General features: G+C 53.7%; 1 protein-coding gene across 5 annotated transcripts; it reads left to right on the forward strand.

Moving 5' to 3' along the window:
- Positions 1 to 428: 428 nt before the first annotated feature.
- Positions 429 to 18,208, forward strand: apc (APC regulator of WNT signaling pathway). 5 transcript variants are annotated; one of them, XM_078088563.1, is made up of 17 exons: positions 528 to 667; positions 3,749 to 3,949; positions 5,253 to 5,408; positions 6,598 to 6,685; positions 7,094 to 7,313; positions 7,790 to 7,898; positions 7,997 to 8,110; positions 8,199 to 8,261; positions 8,339 to 8,389; positions 8,486 to 8,572; positions 10,397 to 10,775; positions 10,939 to 11,034; positions 11,134 to 11,273; positions 11,366 to 11,443; positions 11,536 to 11,652; positions 11,977 to 12,191; positions 12,482 to 18,208. In XM_078088563.1, the coding sequence occupies exons 3-17, from the start codon at positions 5,274 to 5,276 to the stop codon at positions 17,421 to 17,423; spliced, it is 6,834 nt and encodes a 2,277-aa protein (XP_077944689.1). In that variant the 5' UTR covers positions 528 to 667; positions 3,749 to 3,949; positions 5,253 to 5,273; the 3' UTR covers positions 17,424 to 18,208. The 5 variants fall into 5 exon arrangements, with proteins under 5 accessions (XP_077944688.1, XP_077944686.1, XP_077944689.1 ...); XM_078088562.1 differs by lacking the exon at positions 3,749 to 3,949 and having other exon boundaries at positions 429 to 667; XM_078088561.1 differs by having other exon boundaries at positions 10,939 to 11,273.
- Positions 18,209 to 18,279: the final 71 nt, after the last annotated feature.

Genomic DNA, 18,279 nt, shown 5'->3' on the forward strand with positions numbered 1-18,279 from the left:
CAATAAAAGTCCGTGTCGACCAAGAAGCCGACAATACGTCGATATCTTAACTAGTGATACTTTAACGATACGAAGCAACAGTAGATGTTTGTTTTACTTCGGTTACTCTTACTACTGATTCTTCAACCGTATGAAGTTATAGGGCATGTGTACTTTTAATTTGTACATTGCTAAACTCTAACTACGTATCGTTGAGAATACTTGTGTGTTTTTACTATTGATACTTTTAAGTGTATAAAGGTGAGTATGTGAGAAGTGTGTACTTTTAATACTGATACTTTGCCGACATGAACCCAAGGATGCGTGTGTACATTTAGTACTGATACTTGATACCACATACGAGTTATTTTACGAATACTATTTACAGTAACGTTCCATTACTCGCTTGCAAAGAGTATATCGCATTACTTTTCGGCGGATTACTTCTGCACACACACACACACACACACACACACAAGATGGCGGACCGCTGTGCGAGCAGTTTCTCCACAACAAAAAGGCCGAGTTAAACTTCTCCTGGACTTTGTGAAACACTTTCCCCGCAGTGACCGGAGACATGAGCGGCCTCCGCCGCGTCTGACGGCCGTTTAACGGCCGCCCGAGTTCCCCGGGGATGTTCCGCGAGACCTGAGGCGGACTTTGGTCGTTTCACAGCGAATTCGGGACGGTAAGAACGGCCGTGCTGTTAGCTTAGCATCACGCTAACCGTTTGTTTTGGTTGGGCGGTCGGACGGGACGGGGACAGACCGGGAGACGGTGGCCGGAGGGCGGTGTGTCGGGAACCGGCGATCGGCCGGTATATCCGGACGTGTCCGGGGCGGGTGGAGATGCGGTAGCCGCCCGGTGTCGGCCGTGATGTACAGTGTTGAGCTAACGGCTAACAGGGCTAATGCTATTGTCACATATGATTCACAGAAACGCTGCAACGTCACCGTACTACTACAGTACTACTACAGTACTACTACAGTACAGGAGGACCACTGTGCTGCTATTACGAAGTACCCATTGCTACTGTATAATACGTACTATTACAACCTGTATGACTGCAGTATTCGGCTTTCTGCTACTCTACTACTGTTGCAGTACTTATTCCCCCTGGACAGTATAAGTACGTTTTGCTTCTGTATGATATGTACTACTACAGCACTGTTGCAGTAAAAGACTTGCTGATAATGTACAGAAGTACCACTATAATAAGTATTGCTTCATTTAATATTAGATATTTCCATAGAACTACTGCAGTATTACTATAGTACTACTTAATGTGACTACAGGAGTACCACCACACAACTACGACGGACTGCTTACTGCTGCTGTACACTAAGTACTAGAAACGTTTTACCACAGTACAACTGCAGTATTTGTGTTATTCTTCTACCATACTACATAAATACCGCTCCTTGCTACTCAGCAGTACTTCCAGAGAAGTACTATAGTAATACTGATGCGTTACTGCTCATGTTTATGATCATGTCCATGAGGAAAGTAAAGTTACCCGTTATCACGGTTAGTAGTTTACTATATGTACCACTACTACTAGTACTACTAGTGGTGGCGACGGTGACGTTTGTGGAGATCTCCCTCCATGAATCAGAGGCCATCCGGCGTCCTCATAGTCCGCCAATGACGGCTTGTACAAGCGCTCATATTTAAAAGCTCTTCAATCTGATCCGTTCTCTCGTAAACGTTCTTCCTTTTAATAACGGCCGTATTGTGCTGTGAAAACGGAGACGTGAGACTCTAAAGGACGTAGTCAGCAGACCGATCACAGCCTGGTGCTGCAGGAGGCTGCAAAGCTTTACACGCTAGTCTACAAAAATGGGTCGACGCACGCAAGGAGGCGTGAAAAGACACGCAAGGGACACGCAAGGGGCTCTTGCGTGTGCGTGTCCCTTGCGTCTCTCTTAAAGCGGACAACAAATGGATAGAAGGATCATTGAAAACCAGCTGTTGTAATCAACAACAATATGCATCATCAGTCGCTGCTGAGTCGTCCTGAGCGTGACTCCTTGTAACTGAATGATGCTCGTTACCACAAAATCCGCCTCGCGCTGAGATCAGGGGGCTGTTGCACAAAAGTAGAATAAAGAAATCCAGGATGAGTGAAAAGCGCAGCTTGACTTAGTTTGATCTTAATCGCTTGCTGAGCCGGGATGAGGGGGAGGAGTTGAGTCAATCCAGGTGCACACATCTGGGATCAGTGCACGGCTTTCTTAAGCAGACCACGGTGTCCGTCACAGGTCTGCTGATGCACAGATGGAGGAGACGCGCGCGGCACGTTTTTAACCCGCTGAGCAGCAACCGATGGTGGAAACTTATGAGCAGGCGAAGCCTCTAATATGACAAAAGGGGAATACGGCTGCTTTTATTAAACAGAGAAAAGTCTGTCAGACTATCGCAGAGCGACGGAATGTGGAAGCATTTAAAAATATCTACTTACAGGAAAGTTTAAGACTGTTTTAGTTGCTTTTAATGATTGTTTGATGTGTTGGTTTTATTGTTGTTTATGTGCTGAATGTGGTTTCTGTTTTTACTGTAAAGTGTCTTTGAGACCATGTAAACACTCTATAAATATAATGTATTATTATTTATCCTACTTTGCCTTAAAGTGAACAGAGGGAGTTAATGTTCCTCTGGAAATCGACCCTAAAGACTCATTTCAGATGAATAAGAATGTTTCACAGCCACAAATCTCTATTCGCTGTGTCTAATTCTAAATATCTTCCTACAATTAATGTTCATACAGAACAAACAGGAAAAGATCCTGTCAACAGGTCAAGATAAAATATAAAAACCGTTTGCAGACGGTGTAGAAACGACCCCCCGTTATTTCAACGTGTTTATTGTCCTTCTTGCAGTCTGCGAAATATTGTCTGACATGAAAACGGTACAAAGGTTGTGGACGCTGAACAACTGCAATAGTAGAGCTTAAAATCAACCTGGTGACGGTAATAGTGACAAGCAATGCATGTCAATGGAAATAAATCCGAACATTCGGAATAACTGTTGAATGACTGCTGGCTTGGATGTTGGTTACCGCGGCGACGGCTGGCAGCATGTGGGTCGGCCTTCAGGGGGCCTCGTTGAAAGAAGGGTTCTTCTCCTCGGGGAGGCTGAGTATTTGTTCGGGGTTTGCTGTTTGTTTTTTTGATTTTGGGGGATTTGTGTATTTTGGTGCACTTTTGTGTTTCTGATAATGAAATATAGTTTGAGGGAGACGTCCTGTGGTTCGTCGGCAAAGTGAAGAAGTTTAGGAACGTTGTTTCATCTCTGGTTTGAGTCTTATTTCAAAATAAAGTTCTGCTTCACTGTGGAAGCAGTAAGTTTAATGTCTTTGATAATTTAGTTTTATAGAATTTGAAAAAAGCTACGAACTATTTAATCAACTTGTTTTACCGATGTTAGAAAAACACAATTAAAGCTCCACATGTTCTATTGAAGTATGAATATTAAATTATTCACATATTTACAGCCTCTGATCAGATTCTCTCTGGTTTAGGGTCACGTGACTGCTGCTCTCAGATGTGTCAATCACTAAATTTAAATGTATTTTATTTCATCAGCCATCTGATAAAATAAAAACTTGCGGATGGTAAAAAATATCCCAGCTGATAGTCTCTCATTTCTGAGTAGATATGTGGTGTGTGTGAGTGTGTGTACATATATTTGTATGTATGGACACACGATATCGATCAGAGGACACTGACATTAATACATGAGTGTGTGTGTGTGTGTGTGTGTGTCCCAGACTGCCTGCAGCAACTGCTGCAAAGCATTCTGGGAGCAGCAGGAGGAGGGAGGAGAGGCAGCCTCCTCTCCTCTTACCCCCCCCCTCCCCCTACTGTCCCTGCCTGCCGATTGGCTGCCGGTTGGCCCAGCTGACTGCTCTCTGTCAGACAGACAGACGGACAGAGAGAGACGGGGAGGTGATGGAGGCTGCAGCGATGGGGTGAGCTGCCATTTTCTGTTCCTCAATCCACAAACCCGTCTTCCTTCCTTCATCCGTCCTCTGACTGTTTCCTTTTCATGTCAGAGGATTATTGAGAGAAGGGGGAGGACAGGGGGGTAGAGAAGGGGGAGGACAGAGGGGGGACAGGGGGGTAGAGAGGGGAGAGGACAGAGGGGGGAGGACAGAGGGGGGGGGTAAGCGGGAGGTTGTTCTTTGCTTCTCATTGTCTGTTGCTGCTGTGTTTGTGTGTGTGTGTGTGTGTGTGTGTGTGTGTGTGTGTGTGTGTGTTCTTTGGTGTATTTGATGCCTGCGTTCCCTGTAACGGGGGAGAGAGGGAGGACGGGTGGAGCGGGGAGGCAGGGATGGGAGAGAAAATGGCCGACCGGTGATGGAGGCAGAGGGAGGAAATGAAAGAAGGGTGGAGGTGGGGATGAGAGGAGCTGGTTTCTATTGTGTCCTTTGTTCCAGCTGATCGCACACCACAACGCTGTTATTGATTACGTATTGATGATCGAAGAGTAGTACTCTCTAGAGGACATGGAGTACTCTGTAGAGGGCACGTAGTACTGTATATGACATGCAGTACCGTGTATATGATGCGTAGTACTGTATATATTACATCTGGTTCTGTGTGTATGACGTGAAGTATTGTGTAGTTCAGTGTGTGCGCGTGTGTTGTAACCAGTTGGTGAATCATGTGACAATAAAACAGTGACATCAGTGTTTGTAGCTGAGAGGAAACATCACATGATGCTGAGAGACACACACACAGGTTCTCTTTAATTAACGCAGGCAGAGGAAATACTCGTTGTATCTTCCTGGAGGCTCTGAGGTTCGCGTTCCTTCGTCCTTATTGGCCCGACGGGCGTCACCTGTCCCTCAGCTGACGAGCCGATTGGCTCCACAGTGACTCTGTGGTTCAGTTCATCTCTAGATGTATTTATGGGTCACGCCGAGTGATCCGAGCGCTGCTAAGCTAACGGCAACCTAACCATTAGCCAGCAAGTACTACTGCAGTACTACGTCCTCACTGTACACAAGGGCTCGAGTACTACTGCAGTACTACGTCCTCACTGTACACCAGGGCTCGAGTACTACTGCAGTACTACGTCCTCACTGTACACAAGGGCTCGAGTACTACTGCAGTACTACGTCCTCACTGTACACCAGGGCTCGAGTACTACTGCAGTACTACGTCCTCACTGTACACCAGGGCTCGAGTACTACTGCAGTACTACGTCCTCACTGTACACCAGGGCTCGAGTACTACTGCAGTACTACATTGTCCTGCTTGTCCCTGCAGGTCACAGCTGGGGTCTCCAGCATGGCGGCAGCGTCTTACGACCAGCTGCTGAGACAGGTGGAGGTGCTGAAGATGGAGAACTCCAACTTGAGACAGGAGCTGCAGGACAACTCCAACCACCTGACTCAGCTGGAGAGCGAGGCGTCCAACATGAAGGTCAGTACACAGGGTCTCACACTGCACACGGTACTACTCAGATACTGGCCAAAGTACTGCTGACATTTGAGTTCAGTAATAATTAGTTTTGTTAATATTACTTGTGTACAGGAAGATAAACTCGGTGTCTCTGTCGTAGACGTCGGTCCCTCGTTGGCAGTGAGACGTTTGTTAGTTTGAGCATCTCTGTTGAGTCACAGAGGACGAGGTGTCTTTGGTCTCTGCTCTTCTGCTCTTGTGTTGTTTGGGGTTTTTAATTCATCACATGTTCAGAGGATTATTTTACTTATTATTATTATTATTAGGATATACTTTTCATTGGTTAATTTATTTAATTTCATGTTTTCTCTTTTTCTTTACACGTATCTACGTTTTTTTTTAGTTTTCTGCTATAATATTTTTTTATTTCTTTTCATAATTATATTTATTCTGACTGTAGTTCATATCCAACTTCTTTTATTATTATTCGTTTTTTCATTCGTTCTGAATCTCTTCGTCTTATTTTCTCGTCCGTCTGTTTTCTTCGTAGTTCTATTGTTCTTTATTGTGGCTCCTTCCTCTCCAAACTCTCGCTCACTTCCCGTTTCCCGTTTCCTGTTTCCTGTTTACTGTCGATGAGCAGAAAACACACAGATGGACAGTGTGAGTCGCGTTAGTTTCCATCATGTCGCTGTTTGAACGCTGCCGCTTCATCGTGGTGAGTCGAGACACAACGACGCTGCTGGGCGAGAGACAGACGGAGAGAGAGGGAGAGCGTTGTGAATCTGTGTGTTATTCAGGGATCAGGACACGTTTATTACCAAAATATGTCCGACATACCAGGAATTTGACTTGGCGGTTGGTGAACAACGGACGACAAGACCGAGAAGACGACTGCAGGAGGAATAAGATGAAATATGATGCTGTGTGTTCGTTTAAAACTAGAGGAATAAAAGTTAAAACATGTTAAAAAGTAAAGTGACGGGTCAAAGTGCACGTGTGCAGCGACCGGCCTGTTGACGAGGTCTCGGTCCTGATGGACCTCAGCCTCCTGCAGGACAGAAGGAGTTTAGCTGCTTCAGGGTCCTGGAGGTCTTTTCACAATATCTTTCATTTAACACTCGTCGTGTCATCCGGCTCGAGCTCGGCTGTCGGCAGACTAGAAGCACACTGTGATTTACCTTTTATTTTCTTAACTCGTGTAAAACAGGAAGTGCTGAAGCAGCTGCAGGGCACCATAGAAGAAGAGTCCGGGGAGGCGTCTGGCTCTCAGCTGGAGCTCATCGAAAGACTGAAAGGTAAACAAATGACGTGTATGTGTATTAGTGTGTATTAGTTAACACTTTGTTACATAAAATAAAGACAAAACAAAAATCATCAAATCTGCAGTCAGTCGCGTGATGAAACGGAGTCACGTGTCTGCAGCGGCTTTAATAACAAACCGCACAAACGTAGACGGAACACCGCTACACCCTCGGTTTAGTGCTGTGGGGCCGACAGGAGGCCTGTTGTGTCTCCTGGTGGGCAAATAAATATAAATACATAGAAGGCAGACGGCTAACTGGCTGCTGAGTGGTGTAAATAATCGGCTCAGGCACCGAGATCTGCGTTTCAGTCCGGTAGGTTCCAGTCAGGTAGGAACCGGTACCAATGAGTCGGCGGTTCTCGGTACCCAACGCTAATGTTTACCTCCGTCTCTCCTCCAGAGATGAGCCTGGAGTCTGCGGGGTTTAAGCCCAGGTCGAGGCCTCCTCTTCCCCTCTCGTCCTCCTCCAGCTCAGCCTCCTCTGGTTCCGGAGCTCCTGGAGGAGCAGCCGGAGGATCCAAAGCTGCAGGCCCCTCCATGACCACCGGCCTCCCCAGGAGAGGCCCACCGCCGGCGGGCAGGGACCAGGAGCGCTGCCTGGAGGAGCTGGAGAAGGAGAGGTACTGCTGAGTAATATTAGTACTACTACTCCAAATACTGGTTGGTTTACTGCTGCCACAAATGCTATTTGCAATACTTAGTTACACAAACTGTAGTTTGGTAGTAGTTTGCTGCTGTTGCAGTACTAGTACAGATAGTACTATCGCTGAAGGAAGCAGCACTGTCGTGAGTACTAACTGACCTTTTCATTGAGTTTCTTATTGACATTCAGAGAAATAAGGAACCAGGAAACATTTATTGCCATAATATATCAGACATACAAGGAATGTGACTCTGCGGTTGGTGCGTAACAGACGTCAAGACAACTGGAGTTGTTTCCTCAGATGTTCAGCAGCTCATCTGGTCAAAGAGCTCCGGGAATCACAACCGGAAACGCAATTAACAAAAAACGTCCATCGTCGGCGCCATCTTGTGTGCCCCCCCCCCCCCCCCCCCCCCTCCTCTGAATCTCTGCTCTGTCATTGGCTGCTGGCAGGTGCCTCCTGTTGGCTGAGCTGGAGAAGGAGGAGAAGGAGAAGGACTGGTACTACGCTCAGCTGCAGAACCTCACCAAGAGGATCGACAGTCTGCCACTCACCGAGAATGTGAGTACTTTGTAACTGTACACATCGATAAAAACTACAATACCCATAAGCCCCAGCCGCTCTGCTGAGGCGCCGTGTGACGAGAGTTTGCGCTTCAGTTCACCCTGCAGACGGACATGAGTCGGCGTCAGCTGGAGTTCGAGGCCCGTCAGATCCGCTCTGCGATGGAGGAGCAGCTGGGCTCCTGTCAGGAGATGGAGAGGAGAGCTCAGGTGAGGTCTCACCTGGAGGCTGTTACACCTGTTACACCTGTTTGACCCCCGACCTCAGCATGTGACCTCTGTGTGTGCGCTTCTTCAGGACCGTGTGTCTCGCATTCAGCAGATCGATAAGGACATCCTGCGGCTGGGAGCACGATTGCAGGTAAACCTGTTCATTTCAATCATCATAATATTCATTTGATGTTGTTGTAGTCCTCCACATAATCTCTCTCCATCCAGGTGGAGGAGCGTCAGGGGGCGACCGACAGCATCGGGTTGTCCTCCGCTCAGGTGATTGTCCTTCTTGTTCTTACTCGTCTTCGTGACTTTGGGTCTGTCCGTTATTTAAATCTCTTTTTGACCTTGTTGTTTTTCTTCCTCCTCCAGAGCTCCAGCATCCAGTTGGACCACGAGGCAGCCAATGAGACGAGCTACTCTGTGCCTCGACGAATCACCAGCCACCTCGGCACCAAGGTCAGTCAGCCCCGACCGCTCCGTCGGCCCTACGGGGGGAGATGGTGTATAAACCGCTCTGTCGCCCCCTACGGGTGGAGATGGTGTATAAACCGCTCTGTCGCCCCCTACGGGGGGAGATGGTGTATAAACCGCTCTGTCGCCCCCTGCTGGTGGAGATGGTGTATAAACCGCTCTGTCGCCCCCTGCGGGTGGAGATGGTGTATAAACCGCTCTGTCGCCCCCTGCAGGTGGAGATGGTGTATAAACCGCTCTGTCGCCCCCTACGGGTGGAGATGGTGTATAAACCGCTCTGTCGCCCCTACGGGGGAAGATGGTGTATAAACCGCTCTGTCGCCCCCTACGGGGGGAGATGGTGTATAAACCGCTCTGTCGCCCCCTGCAGGTGGAGATGGTGTATAAACCGCTCTGTCGCCCCCTGCAGGTGGAGATGGTGTATAAACCGCTCCGTCGGCCCTACGGGGGGAGATGGTGTATAAACCGCTCTGTCGCCCCCTACGGGTGGAGATGGTGTATAAACCGCTCTGTCGCCCCCTACGGGGGGAGATGGTGTATAAACCGCTCTGTCGCCCCCTGCAGGTGGAGATGGTGTATAAACCGCTCTGTCGCCCCCTGCGGGTGGAGATGGTGTATAAACCGCTCTGTCGCCCCCTGCGGGTGGAGATGGTGTATAAACCGCTCTGTCGCCCCCTGCAGGTGGAGATGGTGTATAAACCGCTCTGTCGCCCCTACGGGGGGAGATGGTGTATAAACCGCTCTGTCGCCCCCTACGGGTGGAGATGGTGTATAAACCGCTCTGTCGCCCCCTACGGGTGGAGATGGTGTATAAACCGCTCTGTCGCCCCCTGCAGGTGGAGATGGTGTATAAACCGCTCTGTCGCCCCCTACGGGTGGAGATGGTGTATAAACCGCTCTGTCGCCCCCTACGGGTGGAGATGGTGTATAAACCGCTCTGTCGCCCCCTGCAGGTGGAGATGGTGTATAAACCGCTCTGTCGCCCCCTACGGGTGGAGATGGTGTATAAACCGCTCTGTCGCCCCCTGCAGGTGGAGATGGTGTATAAACCGCTCTGTCGCCCCCTACGGGTGGAGATGGTGTATAAACCGCTCTGTCGCCCCCTACGGGTGGAGATGGTGTATTAACCGCTCTGTCGCCCCCTACGGGTGGAGATGGTGTATTAACCGCTCTGTCGCCCCCTACGGGTGGAGATGGTGTATAAACCGCTCCGTCGCCCCCTACAGGTGGAGATGGTGTATAAACCGCTCTGTCGCCCCCTGCAGGTGGAGATGGTGTATAAACCGCTCTGTCGCCCCCTACGGGTGGAGATGGTGTATAAACCGCTCTGTCGCCCCCTACGGGGGGAGATGGTGTATTAACCGCTCTGTCGCCCCCTACGGGTGGAGATGGTGTATAAACCGCTCTGTCGCCCCCTACAGGTGGAGATGGTGTATAAACCGCTCTGTCGCCCCTACAGGTGGAGATGGTGTATTAACCGCTCTGTCGCCCCCTACAGGTGGAGATGGTGTATTAACCGCTCTGTCGCCCCCTACAGGTGGAGATGGTGTATAAACCGCTCTGTCGCCCCCTGCAGGTGGAGATGGTGTATAAACCGCTCTGTCGCCCCTACGGGTGGAGATGGTGTATAAACCGCTCTGTCGCCCCCTACGGGTGGAGATGGTGTATAAACCGCTCTGTCGCCCCCTACGGGTGGAGATGGTGTATAAACCGCTCTGTCGCCCCCTACGGGTGGAGATGGTGTATAAACCGCTCTGTCGCCCCCTACGGGTGGAGATGGTGTATAAACCGCTCTGTCGCCCCCTACAGGTGGAGATGGTGTACAGCCTTCTGTCGATGTTGGGGACCCACGATAAAGACGACATGTCGCGGACGCTGCTCGCCATGTCGAGCTCTCAGGACTCGTGCATCGCCATGCGTCAGTCCGGCTGCCTGCCGCTGCTCATCCAGCTGCTCCACGGCAACGACAAAGACTCCCTGTTGCTAGGCAACTCCCGTGGCAGCAAGGAGGCCCGTGCGCGCGCCTCAGCGGCGCTGCACAACATCGTGCACAGTCAGCCCGACGACAAGAGGGGCCGGCGCGAGATCAGGGTGCTCCACCTGCTGGAGCAGGTACGCCACTACTGCGAGGAGTGCTGGAGCTGGCAGGAGAACCACGAGAGGGGCGTCGACCAGGAGGATAACCCCAGTGAGTGATGTCACACTCACGAGAACCAATCGGGAGGACAGGCCGACAGCATCGCACGCTGTGTCCAAATATGTGATTGTTGTGTGTGGATCTATGGAAGCTGCACCGGAGTGCGTCTGTATCTTAATACCACGTAACATGAGTGAATATATTGTGTCTTCAGTGCCGTCTCCAGTGGAGCATCAGATCTGTCCGGCTGTCTGCGTCCTGATGAAGCTGTCCTTTGACGAAGAACATCGACACGCCATGAACGAACTGGGTCAGTGTGACATCATCGCGCTCTCTGAGGTCATCGCGCTGCTCCTCCCTGGTATTCACACCCTCCGTGTGTGTGTGTGTGGGTTATTTGTCCCTGCAGGTGGTCTGCAGGCGGTGGCTGAGCTGCTGCAGGTGGACTGTGAGATGTTCGGTCTCAGCAGCGACCATTACAGCGTCACTCTGCGGCGGTACGCCGGCATGGCGCTCACCAACCTCACCTTTGGAGACGTAGCCAACAAGGTGGGAAGGAAACACACACACACACACACACACACACACAGCTGTTCCTCTATAGCCAATCAGATGACATCTCCCCGTCGTTTTCCCATCAGGCCACGCTGTGCTCCATGAAGGGCTGCATGAGAGCGATGGTCGCTCAGCTGAAGTCTGACAGCGAGGACCTGCAGCAGGTGAAATCACCTGTTCTTTATTGATTCATCGCTGCTCGTCAGCTTTTCCCCCTTTTCCAGCATAATTATTGATTAATGCCGCGTCTCTCCAGGTGATCGCGAGTGTCTTGAGGAACTTGTCGTGGCGCGCTGATGTCAACAGTAAGAAGACGCTGCGTGAGGTCGGCAGCGTGAGGGCGCTGACCGGCTGCGCCCTCGAGGTCCAGAAGGTGAATAGTAACACTCTTCATCTCTGATCAACCCTCTGAAACGTCTCCGTGTTCCCTAATGTGGTTGGGATTTTAAAATTAAGATTCTGCTCGTCAACCATGATGAATAAAAGTAGAACTGAAACAGGCAGAATTACATCAATCATTTGCATTATTTATTTTACTTAGTTTTTAGTTTTAATTAGAAATTGTAAATGCGACGTGTTTACATGCAAAACACGCAATTAAAGTTTTAGAAACAATAAACTATTCACATTTCCACTTCTCTGCTTCCTGTGGTGAAGGTTTACTTTCAGTGATTTGAGTCTTGCTTTGCTGCCTCAGGAGTCGACCCTGAAGTCCGTGCTGAGCGCGCTCTGGAACCTCTCGGCTCACTGCACCGAGAACAAGGCGGATATCTGCGCGGTGGACGGCGCGCTGGCCTTCCTGGTGGGGACGCTGACGCACCGCAGCCACACCAACACGCTCGCCATCATCGAGAGCGGCGGCGGGATCCTCCGCAACGTGTCCAGCCTCATCGCCACCAACGAGGCGCACAGGTAAACAACAGGTAGACGGCATGCAGTGATGAGGGAGATCATATCAGGACACAAAATGACAAAACTAAAGTTTATCATTAAAAATAAATTTTACATCTGAATAAAGCCTGAACACCTCAAAATAATGATCGGTTAGCTGCTAGCCGTTAGCTGCTAACATCACTAGTTATGAGTTATGACATCATCACTTTGTTTTCACTCGGGGATCAACAAGGCTCCATTACATCGGTATTAATTAGTTATTGCAAGTATCCTTTCTGAGTTGCGGCGCCCTGTGTGTCGTCTTGCAGGCAGATCCTGCGTGAACACGGCTGCCTGCCGACGCTGCTGCAGCACCTCAAGTCCCACAGTCTGACAATCGTGTCCAACGCCTGCGGGACGCTGTGGAATCTGTCGGCCAGGGACGCCAAAGACCAGGAGGCCTTGTGGGAGCTGGGCGCCGTCGGCATGCTGCGCAACCTCATTCACTCCCGGCACAAGATGATCGCCATGGGCAGCGCCGCCGCCCTGCGCAACCTGATGGCCAACCGGCCGGCGCGCTACAAGGACGCCAGCGTGGTGTCGCCGGGCGCCGGCGCCCCGTCGCTGCACGCCCGTAAGCAGAAGGCGCTGTTTGAGGAGCTGGACGCCCAGCAGCTGTCTGAGACTTTCGACAACATTGACAACCTGAGCCCCAAGGCGGCGCACAGAAAGGGGCGTGGCTGTAACAGCGCAGGAGGGGGAGGGGCGCGATCTTACACCAACACGCCGGTGCTGTCCAGCCCGAAGAACGTGGACGGCTCAAAAAGGCCTGGCGAGGAGGTCGCATACGGCCGGCCCGTGTTCCCGCCCAGCGTGCGAGCGTCCAGCGACAGCCTGAACAGCGTGACCAGCGCCGACGGCTACGGAAACCGCGGCAAGACCAAACCCTCGGCCGAGCCCTTCTACTCGTCGGACGAGAGCGGCGCCAACAAGTGCTGCGTCTACAGGAAGTACCCGGCCGACCTGGCGCACAAGATCCGCAGCGCCAACCACATGGCGGACGACGGCGGCGGCGAACTGGACACGCCCATCAACTACAGTCTGAAGTACTCGGACGAGCAGCTGAACTCCGGCAGGCAGAGCCCGAGCCACCGCGAGAGCGACGAGGACGACGAGCTGGACGCCCGGCTGAGGAGGCGCAGAAACGACGGCGGCGACCCGGCGCTGACCGGCGGCCGCGCAGCCTCCGCCGGTCAGCGCCGCTACACCGCTGCAGCGGCGACGGCGAACTACGGCGGCGACTCAGAGGTGGAGCAGCCGATCGACTACAGCCTTAAGTACGGCGCCGACGCCGCCCGCAAACCCCTGCTGCGGCCGGAGGAGAAGGCCGCGGCCTCGGGCCCGCCCCCTCCGTCATCCTCTGCAAACAAGCTCCGCCCCCCGGCACCCCTGTCTGCCAATCGGACGGCGCCAAAGGGCAACCAGGAGCTGACGCAGACATACTGCGTGGAGGACACGCCCATCTGCTTCTCCAGAGGCAGCCCGCTCTCCTCGCTGTCATCGGAGGAGGAAGATGAAGACGGCGACGCCATCGGGAGGAAGAGGAGAAGCAGGCGGGGCAGTGGCGGCGGCGGTAACGATTACCCAACACTTCCTGTCAGCGAGAAGGACACACAGGAGCAGCAGCAGAGGCAGCAGAAGGAGGCGGAGAGCCAGACCGCAGCGGCCGCAGCCGCGGCCTCCTCCGCTCCCTCCTCACGAGGAAGACGTGGTCACCACCACGGCCACGCCCACCACCATCACCACCACCACGTGACGTCGTCGTCGGGGGCGAGGACTCCTAAGAGCCCTCCGGAGCAGCCGTACGCCCAAGAGACGCCGCTGATGTTCAGCCGCTGCACCTCCGTCAGCTCCCTCGACAGCTTCTCCACCTCCTCCATCGCCAGCTCTGTGCGCTCCAGCGAGCCGTGCAGCGGCATGCCGAGCGGCGTGGTCAGCCCCAGCGACCTGCCCGACAGCCCGGGTCAGACCATGCCGCCGAGCCGCGCCAAGACGCCACCTCCGCCCACGCGGAGCACCAAGGAGGAGGAGCGGAACAAGAAGAAAAAGGACGAGGAGGAGAGCAGCGCCGACGTCCTGCTGCACTTCGCCACAGAGAGCACGCCGCACGGCTTCTCGCGAGCCTCCAGTCTGAGCGCGCTCAGTCTGGACGAGCCGTACATCGCGCCACAGATGAAGGGGGCAGAAGAGGAGGAGCAGCACCAGCAGCACCAGCAGCAGCAGGAGGAGGAGGAGGAGGAGGAGGGAGGAGGAGACGGACAGAGGAAGGACGAGGAGGGAAACAAGCCCATCCTCGACGAGTCGGACGACGACGAGATCCTGGAGCAGTGCATCAACATGGCGATGCCCAAGTCGTCACGGAAACCAAAGAAGCCGCAACAGCCCGTGCCAAGGAAACCCAGCCAGCTGCCCGTCTATAAGGTCCACCCACCCCAAAGCCGCGGCCAATCACAGCAGAGGAAGGACGTGCCTCAGCCGCCGGAGGAGGTGCCGAGAGTTTACTGCGTCGAGGGAACGCCGCTCAACTTCTCCACCGCCACATCGCTCAGTGACCTCACCATCGACTCCCCGCCCAACGAGGAGGCAGTTGTCCCGACTGTAGCCCCACCTGCCCTCGGCCAGCGGAGGGGGGCGGGACTACCCGAGGGCGAGAATGGAGACGACATCCTGGCCGAGTGCATCAGCGCTGCCATGCCCAAAGCCAAACCCAGAAAACCAATCAGAGCGTCGGCAAACAGCGAGCACCTCCAAGCCCCGCCTCCTCCTGCGGGCCCGCCCCCTCTCGCCCTGCAGCAGCAGCAGAAGAAGAAGCCAACGTCTCCGGTGAAGCCGATGCCCCAGCGGCCGGCGTACAGCGTCGCCGCGGCGACAGCTGCCAAAGCCAAGCCGGGGTTCGCCTTTGACTCGCCGCACCACTACACGCCCATCGAGGGGACGCCGTGCTGCTTCTCACGCAACGACTCCCTGAGCTCGCTCGATTTCGACGAAGACGACGGCGGCGAGAAGGAAACGGAGAGGAAATCAAAAGAAGAAGAAGGCAGGAAGAGGAAGCAGCAGCAGCAGACAGCGGCGGTTTTCCCTCGGACGAAACCGGCGACCAACGCCACGCCGTCTGACGAGAGGCAGAAGTTCTCCATCGAGGACACGCCCGTCTGCTTCTCCAGGAACTCGTCCCTGAGCTCGCTGAGCGACATCGACCAGGAGAACAACAACAAGGAGTTTGCTCCGCCGCCGCCCAAGGAGAAGGACGGCGGCAAAGCAGGAGTCAAGGAGGCGAAGCCCCGCCCCCCTGTGGCGAGCTGCTACGCTCCCATTGCATTCCACGTGGAGGACACGCCCGTCTGCTTCTCCAGGAACTCGTCGCTCAGCTCGCTGAGCATCGACTCGGAGGACGACCTGCTGCAGGAGTGCATCAGCTCCGCCATGCCCAAGAAGAAGAAGAAGGCCGCCAGCGCCACCGGCCCCGTGGCCACGCCTCCTCCGGCTTCCAAAGCCGAGGGCGATATTTTGACTGAGGAGGAGCCTTTGGAGGCGCCGAGGAGCCCCACCTCCCCGGATTCAGAGACGTTTGATTGGAAGGCGATCCAGGAAGGCGCCAACTCCATCGTCAGCAGCCTGAACGCCGCCGCCGCGTCGTCGTTGTCGCGGCAACCGTCGTCCGACTCCGACTCGGTCCTCTCCCTGAAGTCGGTGGGCTCGCCGTTTCGCCTGCCAGCAGCCAATAACAACGCAGAAGAAGACCCAGAGGAGACGGAGGAGGTGGCGATGAAGCGAGGGGCGAGAATCCTGAAGGGCGGCGAGCGCAGCACGTTGGAGGCCAAGAAGAAGAAGGAGGAGGAGGAGGTTGAGGAGGAGGAGGCCAAGGCCTTGAGAGGAGGGAAGAAGGTGTACAGGAGCCTGATCACAGGAAAGCCGAGGGCGGAGCCATCTGCTAGGGGGCGGAGCAAGCCTAGAACAGCAGCTGCGGCCAAACCTCCCGGAAACCTCGACGGCGCCGACAGAGGAGGCGGGTCCTCTCGCGACTCCACGCCGTCCCGCTCCGCCAATCAGAAAGGAGGGAAGACGCTGCAGATGCCACGCACGGCGTCTCCGGGAAGCGCGTCGTCCTCCTCCTCTTTGGCCTCCAGACCAGCCAAGCAGAGCGGGGCGGCGAAGGGCGGCGGCCTCCCGAGGAGCGAGTCTGCGTCGAAGGTCAGCGGCTCTACGGCCGCCAAGAAGCCGAAGGCGGAGCCTGAGAAGCCGGCGCTGGTCCGTCAGTCGACATTCATCAAAGAAGCACCGAGTCCCACGCTGAAGAGGAAGCTGGAGGAGTCCGTGGCGGCTGCGAGCGGGTCGGAGTCGCCGACCAGCCCCGGCACTCCGCTGCCATCGACGACCAGGAGGCACGACGTCAACCGCTCGCACTCCGAGAGCCCGTCACGCTCACAGGAAGTGACGTCATCGCGGTTCAGCCGCACAGGCACGTGGAAGCGGGAGAGCAGCAGCACCGGCGGAGGAGGCGGAGCCGGCAAACACGCAACCTCGTTGCCCCGCGTGGGCACGTGGAAGCGGACGGGGAGCTCCTCCTCCGTCCTGTCGGCTTCATCGGAGTCCAGCGAGAAGGGGCGGAGCGAGGAGGAGGGCGCCGCCAGGTCAAACGGGACGTGGAGGAAGGGGAAGGCCGGCGGCGATACGGCGGCCGGACGCTTCTCGGACAAGTCGGAGGACGTGTGGGTGCGTCTGGAGGATTGTCCCGTCAACAACCCGCGCTCCTCCTCCGCCTGTTCTGCCCGCTCGCCCACCGCCAACGCACCCCCCATCATCGACAGCCCGGCGCCCTCCAAGATCCCCTCCTCCTCCTCCTCCTGCTCCTCCTCCAACCTCAACCTGCGCCAGAGCTGCGAGAGCCTGGACGACAAGCCGACACCCCCCCCGCCCGAATGCCCAACACCACCACAACAACAACAACAACAACAACGCAGTCAGCAGCGGAGCGGCGCCGTGGCGGCTCGGGTCAGCCCCTTCAACTACACGCCGAGCTCAAGGAAAGGAAGCGCCGACGTCAACGCCACGCCCCCAGTGACCACAGCGGGGTCTTCCTCGTCGACCTCCACGACCCCCACACGACCTTCACTCATCCCCACGCCCGTCACTAAGAAACGAGAGCCTAAGGGCGGCGAGGGCGGCGGCGGGGGGGCGGAACGCGGCTCGTACATCGTGACGTCGGTGTGAAGATAAACATAGACGTGTAAATACGGAGAGAGTCTTTGAACTGAACTGTACAGGAAGTGCGTCTGTATTAAAGCGCTAGCCCCGCCTCCTCACCCCCCCCTCCACTCATTGGCTCCTCTCACCTGCCAGTCATGGTTCTTTATTCAAGGAGAGAACTTTAAAAGTGAACTTTTTATGTTTTTATACCACTAATATGATAAGTAGCGCTTAGCTCCGCCCCTTTCTGCCTGTGTTCCTGCATGGCCCCGCCCCCTTAACAATGTCAGTTACCACGGTGATATGATGACGCTGATGATGATGTTTCTGCTAGCTGTAGCGTTTGAAGACGATTCTGCTCTTTGGGACGTTTTCACATTTTTTTCAGTTTGTTCTGGAAAAAAAATCACAATAGACTTTTCTCCTGTCAGCGGGTAGAAATTAATTTATTCTCTCCGTGTGGAGACAGCTTGGTGGGTTCAACGTGTCCGATGTAACGATTCCCAGTTGAGAGTAAAATAATCTCCACTAAAGCTGCTTTGAATGAGACGTTCCCGAAGGAGAAGAAGAGGAAACCTCTGGTGACCTCTGAGAGAACAAATAACACTGTAAACGTAAGTTATTGCTGTAAAACCGTAAGAACCTTTCACTTAAGCACATAATTTAAAACCAGTATGATTTTTTGCCAAAAAGAGTTTCCATGGCTGTAACTTTATTTTCACTGTTGTGTTCGAGGAAGACGAGTCAGGCAAAAATGTTTTTGGTGAAATGTTAAACTGATGAATAAAAGTCAACATTTTAACTGCAAACTCTGGTGATTTGATTGTGAAAATGAGAAAAAACGATGAAGCTTGTTAATATACATTATTTATTATTCGCT

Source organism: Gasterosteus aculeatus, chromosome 14, assembly GCF_964276395.1.
Source record: "Gasterosteus aculeatus chromosome 14, fGasAcu3.hap1.1, whole genome shotgun sequence".
Lineage (NCBI taxonomy): Eukaryota > Metazoa > Chordata > Actinopteri > Perciformes > Gasterosteidae > Gasterosteus > Gasterosteus aculeatus.

What these genes read in the sequence shown, in the direction of transcription:
- apc (XM_078088560.1), top strand. Translation starts at nt 5,274, where the DNA reads ATGGCGGCAGCGTCTTACGACCAGCTGCTGAGACAGGTGGAGGTGCTG. An exon ending in GGCTGGGAGCACGATTGCAG is followed by an intron (nt 8,262 to 8,338) that starts GTAAACCTGTTC and finishes CTCTCCATCCAG; the next exon opens with GTGGAGGAGCGTCAGGGGGC. An exon ending in ACAGCGAGGACCTGCAGCAG is followed by an intron (nt 11,444 to 11,535) that starts GTGAAATCACCT and finishes GCGTCTCTCCAG; the next exon opens with GTGATCGCGAGTGTCTTGAG.